The 10,749-nt window shown below is 50.9% G+C and overlaps 1 protein-coding gene across 1 annotated transcript; it reads right to left on the reverse strand.

Annotated features, from left to right (window-relative positions):
* Positions 1-353: 353 nt before the first annotated feature.
* LOC123188083 (ABC transporter G family member 5) lies at positions 354-2,739 on the reverse strand. The gene has a single exon (XM_044600122.1). The coding sequence runs from the start codon at positions 2,602-2,604 to the stop codon at positions 502-504; it is 2,103 nt and encodes a 700-aa protein (XP_044456057.1). The 5' UTR covers positions 2,605-2,739; the 3' UTR covers positions 354-501.
* Positions 2,740-10,749: the final 8,010 nt, after the last annotated feature.

Below are 10,749 nucleotides of genomic sequence, written 5' to 3' on the forward strand. Positions count from 1 at the left end.
TGGTTCAGGAAGATTTGTTTATGATCTGTGGCAGTACGATTCAGGAAGTTCGGTTGCCTAATTTCGTCAGATGCTTCCAAGGTTCTTGCCTCATTCAGAACAGAGCAGAGGAGGTTGTCTGGAAATTTCAGGAGTGTGGTTAAGACAATGTAGCAGCTGGGTACGTACAAAATTAGGTGCTGCTCAAACCGGAAGTGAGGCTTATTAGATTATGATTTATTACAAGGAGTTGAGTTCAAGTGTCTTTGATTGGCAGGCATGCAATTTTATACTCACAAAGTAAGATCTTGGGACACAGGTCTCGGTCTTGCTCTGACCATCCAGATGCAGCAAGCAAAAGAACAATGCTCCAATGACTGAACAATACTGAATTTATGATCATAAACACTGAACATTTTACAAATACACTGATTCATCGGCCGTCTTTTAGACTACTGAAAAAAATAAAATGAAACAAGATACAAGAACGTAATGTATGTCGATCGATGGATCGAGCTATGATCACTTCCTCTTGTTCTTGCTGCCGACGAGCAGCACGACGTAGAAGAGCGCGCGGAAGAAGAAGCCGAAGCCGGCGGTGACCAGGAGGCACATCCACTTGCCGAGATCGGTGACGGCCTGCTGCGCCAGCACGTCGGCGCCGGTGAGCACGCAGGTCTGGGAGGTCATGCGCGTGCCGAGCGCGTTCCCGATGGCGCCGAGCACCTTCATCTTCATGGCCTCCGGCATGCCGCCGATGGGCGTGCCGTCGAACATCTGTGTCCCGCGCGCGAAGCACCGCGTCGCGCCGCCGCCGAACTCGTTCTGCAGCACCGCCTGGTACGGGTACTTGACCAGCGAGATGTAGTGGAACCAGATCCAGTAGGCCGGGATCCTGTCCCGGTTGATGAAGAAGCCCGAGAAGAGCAGGAAGTAGGCCAGGATGGCCACCACCACCGTGTACCCCAGCATCACGTGCGGCACCACCGCCGACAGGAACGTCACGAACCCGCTCCCCGCCCAGAGAGAGGCGAGGATGATGAGCGCGAAGTAGAGGAACGACGACGCCCCACCGGCGAGACCCACCGCAAAGAACGTGGTGACCGCGAACGCCACCGACAGCGCCACCAGCGGCGGGAACGAGACCACCGCGTTGGCCAGCACGTACGAGGCCCGCCGGTACGCGTTGTGCGCCGTCTCCCGCAGGTAGATGTGCCGCTCCTGCACAAACACGGGCAGCGCGTCCGCGCACACGTAGAACATGGTGGACATGCCCATGGCGAAGAAGCCCAGCCGCTCCTGCACGCCCTTGGGCGTGTCGTCGAGCCGCAGGAAGATGGTCGCCAGGATGAGGCCCGTCACCATGATGGTGCCGAGACGCATCCCGAACAGCTCCGGCATGCGCCGCGTGTTGGTGAAGGCGCGCTTGATCAGCACCCACACCTCCACCGCCATCGGGTTCGCGTACGTCGGCACCTGCAGCTCCGACACCGTCCCCGTCCCGCTCCCCGCCACCAGCTTCCCCCGCGCCACGCTCTCCGCGATCGCGTACTCCAGCGTCATCGGGCTCACCCGCTTGGCGTTGGTGCCGTCCATCGCCTTGTGAGTCGCCTGCCACCTCGCGTTGAAGTCGGCGAGCGGCCCCGTGCCCTGTGGCTGTGCCTCGCGCTCCCGGATGGTGTCCAGCGCGAACTCGGCCGGGTTCTCGTTGTCCGGGATGGGCGCGCCGAACTCCGCGAAAAAAGGCTTGAGTCCCGCGGGCGTGCCGGCGTAGACTGTGCGGCCGCGCGACAATAACAAGAGGCGGCCGAGGATGCCGAGGATGCGCGCGCTGGGCTGGTGGATGGTCATGACGACGACGCTGCCGCTGCGTGCGATGGTGCGCAGCACCTGGACCACCATGAAGGCGCTGGCCGAGTCCAGGCCCGAGGTGGGCTCGTCGAGGAACAACAATATCGGGTCGTGGATGATGTCGGTGCCGATGGACACCCGGCGGCGCTCCCCTCCGGACACCCCGCGGTGCCCCTCGTCGCCGATGATGGTGTCCGCCGCGCGCGACAGCCCGAGCTGGTCGATGAGCCTGTCGACGCGCTCGCGCTTGGCGGAGGGAGACAGCGCGCGAGAGAGCCGCAGCTCTGCCGCAAACAGCAGCGTCTCGCGCACGGTGAGCATGGGGTAGAGCAGGTCGTCCTGCATGACGTAGGCGGAGATGGCGCGGAGGCGGCTGCCGTGGAGCGGCTCCCCGTTGAGCGTGACGTGGCCGCGGAGGCTGTCGCGCGCGATCCGCCCCGCGAGCGCGTCCACGAGCGTGGACTTGCCGGAGCCGCTGGCGCCCATGACGGCGAACAGCTCGCCCTCCCGCGCCTCGCCCGAGATGCCGTCCAGCAGCGCCTTGGTGTTGGCGGGCGGCGCGTCCATGGAGGCGAGGCGGTTGCTGGCGCGCGAGGGGAGGCAGCCCATGAGGCCGCCGCGGCCCTGCCGGACGCGGTAGGAGAGGTCGGTGAAGGAGAGCGTGTAGGGCACCGGCGGCCCCGCGGAGACGAGCAGCTCCAGCTCCCGCTCCCGCTCCGCCTCGTCGTTGGCACCGCCGACGACGTCGACGGCGATGTGGCCCGAGTTGGACATGGTGTTGCGGTCAGGGCAAGAACTCGATGGATCGAGGGAGGTGAGGTTCGTGGTGTGTGCGAGCAAAACCCGCGGCTGTGTGTGTCGTGCCTGGCTCGGAGTGCGTCCGGGTTATATAGGCATGGAGGAGGGAGGAGGTGGTTTCCGAGTCGGGGGGAGGGAAGCGGTCCGAGTCTTGATCAGAGTAGGTTTTTGTGCCGTGGTCGAGGAGGAGCTGCGCGGAGAGCGTGGGGCGGGTTGCTTGCCACGCCACCTCTCCCGCTAGGATTAGTCCCTCCGTGTTACCCTCTCCCTTTCGCACTCCTTCCATAACTAACCTCGCAACCGCCCGCCCGCCCGCCGCCCGGTTGCGAGCCGGAGTAAAGTTTCCTCCGGCTGTGCGACCTGCCTGGTGTGAAGGCTTGATGGTGGCACTACGTACGTACGTACAGTACGTACTATAGACAGATGTGGTGTGAAGGAGCTCGAGGACTCGTTGTACTAGTCGCACTGCAGAGCCTGACGAAGCAATGTGCAGTTGTGCATAGTCAGAGTTGAAACTTGAAAGTATACTCACATTGTGCATAATAAGAGTTTCAGTCTTGTGTTTTACTCTCACAGATCGGGTGTTCTCGCAATATGCATGCATGCATGCATGCATGTTCCTGGCCCTGTTTTTTATATTACAAATGTGGAGTGTTCGAACGAACGAGCGTCTAGATTTCCTCGCAAAAGAACAAAAATGAAGAGGATAGGCATGTGGATTTCTCCCTCCTCAAACTTCCGGTTTAGCATCACTTCTCTTTCAACGCTTCTTTATTATATTTAACTATCATGCCACTGTTTAACAAAACTCTAGAAAAAAAATACACATGTGCTAATAACAAAAATACACAATGTGTCAAACCTTTACACTTCCATCTACTAATAAGAAGCCATTTCTCCAACCAAACTTATCTTGATGTTACTACTCCCTCCGTCCTGAAGAATGTACATCTAAATTTTTTTGAACAAATTATGAACTTGAGTAAAAAATGCATTGAAAAGATGCAAGCCACCATCTCTCTCCTATTTAATTATTCACCCCTCCAATGAGCTAACTGCATGTAGAAATTTAGAACACCATGTATAGATTACTATTGCTCTTGATTAACGTGTGATGAGACAAAAGTATTTTTTTACTTTAAAGTGCATTGCGGAGATAGAAGTACACTCTTTTGTGGACAAATTTTAAAGCTAGATGTACACTCTTCACCGGACGAAAAGAGTACATCACAATGCCCAACTTCTGGCTTGTGGCGGGAAGATGTCTCCTCGCCAGTCTGCTAGGCCACTACACTGCAGCCCGTCGTGGAGTGCTGGTTGACGCGACTAGCGGAAGATTCGATTTGTAGGACGACGACTGGAGCACCGCTTCTTGTCAAAGGGAAAACTCTTGTATTGGCCTTCGTTGGTCGAACTCGGAAGCGACAAAATTACGTCCTTACCTTGTTGAACGCGTTGTCTACTAGCTGATGTGATGGCTTTCATTGGTCGAACCTGGAAGCGACAAACTTGCGTCCTTACCTTGTTGGACGCGTTGTCTACTACTTGATGTGATGGCCTTCATTGGTCAAACCCGAAAGCGACAAACTTGCGTCTTTACCTTGTTGGATGTGTTGTCCACTAGTTTTTTTAGGGAAGGCCATCATGTATAGCTTTATTGATTAATGCATAAAGATACATTGTCTACGAGCTTGCTCACCAGACAATCTGGAGGCTCGTCAGTCCAACTAGAAGAAAGTTTATTACAATAACTAAAATTAGCTAGCACATGCGCCGCTTGATTTGTTGATCGAAAACAATGCTTAAAGTTGACCTTCCCAATCAAGGTAGAGATGTCCACACATTCCACGAATATCGCTGCCGCCGCGTCCCACCAAGTACTTTGACCGGAGCAGCAGTTGATCACCGTTAGAGAGTCGGATTCCGCTTTAACTCGCTGGAACCCTAGGCTATTTGCCAAGTTCAGTCCGTCTCTCATCGCCATTGCCTCTGATGTCATTGCGTCCGCTGCATATGGGATAAACTTACATTTAGCTGCAAGGAAAATACCTCGTTCATCCCTAATAATTGCTGCCGTAGCTCCAACTCCTTGCTCCACAAAAAAGGCCGCGTCCACATTAAGTTTGATGAACTTTGGGTCTGGCCTCAACCATCTTTCCTCTTCTGTCACAACTATTTTCGCCATGGCTCGTTGATAGTTGCTTGTAATTGCCAAGACCGACAAAGGCCATCTTACCATCGGCAGGCAACTCTCATTATGTGTTATCAGGCGGCGTGTCCACCAGAGGTACCAACATCCCACCACTACGACCTGTTTAATCTCCAATGTCGGCATTAGAGGTAGTGGCGTTTGATCAATAGACAAGATATACTCCATAATAACCGACCCAGATCTATCAACATTTGTTGCGGTGTTGATGAAATTTGTCAATCCAAGTCGGCCCCACATACCTCTTGAGTGAATACACGTGAAGAATAGATGGCGAATATCTTCAAAGCTCTTGTGGCAAATTGGGCACCCTCCAATTTCCCCAACATTTCTATTAGCGAGTATACCTTTTAGGGACAGAATTCCGTGCAGTAAACGCCAACAAAATATTGAAACTTTACGTGGAATTTACAGCTTCCATCATGTACTCCATATCGCTGGAGTAGCAGAACCTCCCGGTCGACTGATGTCATTTGCATGCGCCCCAAATTTATGTAACCATTGGATTCTATAAGCTCTTCGAACGGAGAACATCCCTTTTTTTATCAGGGTGCCATGCGATAAAATCGTCAAAGGCATGAAGACTTAAGGGGATTTGCATAATCCTTCGAGCATCCACGGGATTAAAAATCATATTAATGAGTTGTTCGTCCCAAAGTCCTGTGTGAGGACCAATCAAGTAACTCACCACCGATACGACTGTTTGACCTCTCGGCGTGATGTAACACTCCGGATGTAATTTACCTTATATGTATCCCAACTCTTGCCGTTTTCAGCCTAAGTTATATTATTTTCCTCGTTGTCGGGTTTTTGTCTTCGTGTGTTGTTGTCTTGGTCATGCATCTCATATCGTGTCATCATGTGCATTGCATTTGTATACGTGTTCGTCTCATGCATCCGAGCATTTTCCCCGTCGTCCGTTTTGCATTCCGGCGCTCCTATGTCACCCAGTGGTCATTTCTACCTCTTTTCGTGTGTGGGGGTTAAACATTTCTGGATTGGACCAAGACTTTCCATGCGGCCTTGGTTTACTACCGGTAGACTGCCTGTCAAGTTTCGTGCCATTTGGACTTCGTTTGATACTCCAACGGTTAACCGAGGGACCGAAAAGGCCTCGTGTGTGTTGCAGCCCAACACCCTTCCAATTTGGCCCAAAACCCACCTAAACCTCTCCCATCATCTAGAGCGTTCGATAACGATCGCGTGGCTGCAAACCGCACCTCATTCTGAGCTTCCTAGCTCCCTCTACCTCTATAAATAGTCCATCTCCCGAAAATCCCGGGTCTCCTCCCCCCTAATCCTAGGGAAACTCCACCCGCCGCCGCCGGACAAAAATCCGGGCAGCGGACGTGTCCAGCCGTCGCCGCCACCTCGCTCCGCCCTATCCGGTGCTGCCACGTCAGCTGGCCGCCGCCGTCGCCCAATCGGGCACCGCCATCTGTCGCGCGCCGCCTCCCACCACCGCTATGCACCGCGCCAGGCCCGCCGGGGCCCGGATCTGACTCTCCGGGCCCGAGCCGCCCATCGCGTCGCCGCTGGCTGCCCGCGGCCGCCTCCCGTGCGCAGCGCTGCACGCCGCCTTGCCGCACGCGCCCCGAGGCTCCGCCGCCCACCGTATCCCCGTCGCCGCGCCGCTTCTCGCCTTCCTCCGGCGAGCCGCCGCTGCCATCAAGCTCCGCCCCGTGCCGGCAGCCCGCGCCCCGCCGCCGTTCGTCGCCGCCTCCCCGTTCCACTTCGCCGGCGACGACCCTCCACGCCGACCCGTAGCTTCGGCCGGCCTCCACCTCGCAGCTTCGGCCACCACCACCAACTCCGGCCGTCTACAACTACTCCGGCGAGAACCCCGGCGCCACCTTGAGAAGCATGCCCGATCCAGATCTGGATCTGAAAATATCTCGGGGTTGACCTTTTCCCTCCTAATCCCAACATTTTGCATACTTTGACATGCCATAACTTCATCACCGTGGCTCCGTTTTGAGCGTGTAGCATATCAAAATGTTCATCTCGACGAGTACATCATTTCATCTTATTGCATCATTTTCATTTGAGCTCATCTTGATGCCCGAAATACTGTTGGAAGAGGGCTATGTGATGAATTTGGCAGATCTATTTCAGCAAATAGCTTTTTGACATTTTTGCCATGATTAATGTGTGCATGCTATGATCCTGAGCTCTACATGTGTTTTGTTATATGACATGCCATCTTTACAGAGGTGCCTGCCATGTATTTTTGTGATATTTGTGGTGACTAGCACAAGCATGCAAAGTAGCGTAATCGGTAATGCTGATTTCAGGGACATAGAATTTCACTAAGTCCTTGTCCTGTTTTTGTTTTTATGCCATATGTTCATGTTGTTTCCTAGTGATCCGTGCCTCTTTTGAGGATGATCAGTAAGGATGTTTTGTTAACATTGTTGTGCTCTAACAATCCATGTCTTTGTTTGTGTTTATGCAGCACCCTAGCTTGAGTCAATGGAGCTCTACTTTTGCTATAAAATAATCCTCGCAGATTGTTGACATGTTTAGCGATTTTGCCGTGGAGGTTGCTATTGATCCGTGCATGCTATGTTATTATTCTTGCCATGTATTCTTGATGGGTGTATGCTTAGTTTGTCATGCCATGCTCTGTAGTGAGTGCATCGAGCTCGTAAACATGCCTACTCATTAACTGTTTTGCATGCTTCAGTTTTTCACCAAGTCTGAATCTGTTTATGTTTTTGCCATGTTCAGATGCTTGCAATTGTATTTTATGATCCCTTTTGGCTCAAGGTCACTAAGGGACTTTTGTTAAGTGCTTTGAGTAGCTTCATGCTATGCCTTGCTTTGCCATGTTAAGTTCCTGTAGCATATAGTTTTCATGCTCTAAAGTGTGCTTTCTGATAATAAATTCCAGACTTGTGTTAATTTCACTTAGTCTGAAACCTGTTATCATTTGCACTTTTGCCATGTTTGTTTGAACCTGTTGATGGATGAATTAGCCGTAGCTCAGTGTTCATATTTTTGTCAAGCGTCATGAGTGGATCCCTGCCATGTATTTTGTCGTCATGTTTGAGTGCTGTAGCATATTTATCTTGATGCATTTATTTGGTCACTTGCTGATTATCGCAGGCCGGTGCCATATTTGTTTTGCTTGCCATTTCCAAACCGTGCATCTGATTCTGGTGATCTTTATATCGATTTCAACCGAAATCACCTCACCTTTCCAGTGGCACTCTTGGATTTCCAACTTGAGGCCAGGTTCATTCATTCCTTGTCAAATCTTGCATATGCATCACATATCACATCCCGCATATCATACCATGTTTGCATCATGTTCTTTGAGCATTGCACGTGGTTGATTGTGTTCCATTTGCTTGTTGTTCTTGTTTGGGTAGAACCAGGAGACGAGTTCGTGAACGAGGAGCCCGTTGAGTTTGCTTACAAGGATCAAGGCAACTCTGAGAACTTTGCAGGCAAGTTGACCATACCCTCGAAATCACTTCTATCTTTGCTTGCTAGATGCTCGCTCTTTTGCTATGCCTATGCTACGATACCTACCACTTGCTTATCATGCCTCCCATATTGCCATGTCAAACCTCTAACCCATCATGTCCTAGCAAACCGTTGTTTGGCTATGTTACCGCTTTGCTCAGCCCCTCTTATAGTGTTGCTAGTTGCAGGTGAAGATTGGAGTTCGTTCCTTGTTGGAACATTGTTTTATTGTTGGGATATCACCATATTATCTTGTTTATCTTAATGCACCTATATACTTGGTAAAGGGTGGAAGGCTCGGCCTTTTGCCTAGTGTTTTATTCCACTCTTGCCGCCCTAGTTTCCGTCATATCGGTGTTATGTTCCCGGATTTTGCGTTTCTTACATGGTTGGGTTATAATGGGAACCCCTTGACAGTTCGCCTTGAATAAAACTCATCCAGCAATGCCCAACCTTGGTTTTACCATTTTCCACCTAGCCTCTTTTTCCCTTGGGTTTTCGGAGCCCAAGGGTCATCTTTATTTAAACCCCCCTGGGCCAGTGCTCCTCTGAGTGTTGGTCCGAACTGGGCAGCCTGCGGGGCCACCTCAGGGAAACTCGAGGGTTGGTTTTACTCATAGCTTGACCTATCTAAGTGTGTCCTGAGAACGAGATATGTGCAGCTCCTATCGGGATTTGTCGGCACATTCGGACGGTGTTGCTGGACTTGTTTTACCATTGTCAAGGATGTCTTGTAACTGGGATGCCGAGTCTGATCGGATTGTCTTGGGAGAAGGAATATCCTTCGTTGACCGTGAGAGCTTGTGATGGGCTAAGTTGGGACTCCCCTGCAGGGATTTGAACTTTCGAAAGCCGTGCCCGCGGTTATGGGCAGATGGGAATTTGTTAATGTCCAGTTGTAGATAACCTAAAACTTAACTTAATTAAAATGAATCAACCGCGTGTGTTACCGTGATGGTCTCTTCTCGGCGGAGTCCGGGAAGTGAACACGGTGTTGGAGTAATGCTTGACGTAGGTTGTTCTAGGATCACTTCTTGATCATAGTTGTTCGACCGTGCTTTTGCCTTCTCTTCTCGCTCTCTTTTGCGAATAGGTTAGCCACCATATATGCTAGTCGCTTGCTGCATCTCATCATCATACCTTACCTTACCTATAAGCTTAAATAGTCTTGGTCGCGAGGGTGTGAGATTGCTGAGTCCCCGTGACTCACAGTTTACTTCCTAAACCAGATGCAGGGACCGATGATACCGTTCCAGACGATGCGCTTGAGCTCAAGTGGGAGTTCGATGAAGACTCTCGTCGTTACTATGTGTCTTTCCCAGATGATCAGTAGTGGTGCCCAGTTGGGGCGATCGGGGACCGTGTCGCATGTGGGGGTTGATCTTTATTTTGGTACCGTAGTCGGACCATGAGTGTATTGGACGAATGTAATGTTATTCATGTATTTGTGTGATGTGGCGAGTGTAAGCCAACTATGTATCTTTTTCCCTTTTACTTATTTACATGGGTTGTTGTGAAGATTACCTTACTTGCGACATTGCTTTCAATGCGGTTATGCCTCTAAGTCGTGCTTCGACACGTAGGAGATATAGCCGCATCGAGGGCGTTACAAGTTGGTAATCAGAGCCTTCCCCGACCTTAGGAGCCCCCTGCTTGATCGAATCGCTGGCGTTGTTGAGTCTAGAAAAATGTTTTGAGTCATTTAGGATTATATATATCGGAGAGTTAGGAATTCTTTTTACTCCCCAGTCCCTTCGTCGCTCTGGTGAGGCATCCTGACGTAGAGTTTTGACTCTTCTCTTCTCAAATTTCACTAATTTTTTTAGGATCACGCGGGTATCTTGGAATCGTTCCGATGGTTTTGTGACGAGAACATTGTTCTTGGTGCCTCCTGACATTTAGGGGTTGTGGCAGTGTCCCGGGGAGTTGAGCTCCGAGGTGTTGTCGTCACAATTTTATCGTTGAGATTCTGGAATACCTGAGTTTCGCCGACATCGAAAATCTCTTTTATGCAGTTGTTGGTGAGATAACCTCGACGCCACCCAGTACTGGGGCAGGAGTTCGGGAGTATTGCCATAACTTGTATAACAGATGCTTTTCGAAGGTTGAGGTAAATGATTTTCGAAGGTTTCTCAGTTATGTGTTGAAGGATGGATACATCTGGATGTAGGATTTGCTAGATTTGGGTGAGATATTATGCTTCCCCTGTATCCCCAACACCTGATTGCATAACCGGAAAGGTTTGGGAGTTTCATAGGTGGGAATTCTTGTAGCTCTAGTTCTTCTTCTGCGGATATTTGGTTTGGGATTGGTTAATCCTCACCAAGTATTCGTTCTTGTCCGTACCTTGTTGGTTTTATTCTTCTACCTCAATTCTAAGTGGCTTCTCAATTTATGGAAATATGACCATTTCAATTGGAATGCATTCGTTCATTTTGTTC

This window comes from Triticum aestivum, chromosome 1A (genome assembly GCF_018294505.1).
Source record: "Triticum aestivum cultivar Chinese Spring chromosome 1A, IWGSC CS RefSeq v2.1, whole genome shotgun sequence".
In the NCBI taxonomy this organism is placed as follows: Eukaryota; Viridiplantae; Streptophyta; class Magnoliopsida; order Poales; family Poaceae; genus Triticum; species Triticum aestivum.

Excerpts from the sequence above, each read along its gene's own strand:
- LOC123188083 (XM_044600122.1), bottom strand. The coding sequence starts at position 2,604 with ATGTCCAACTCGGGCCACATCGCCGTCGACGTCGTCGGCGGTGCCAAC.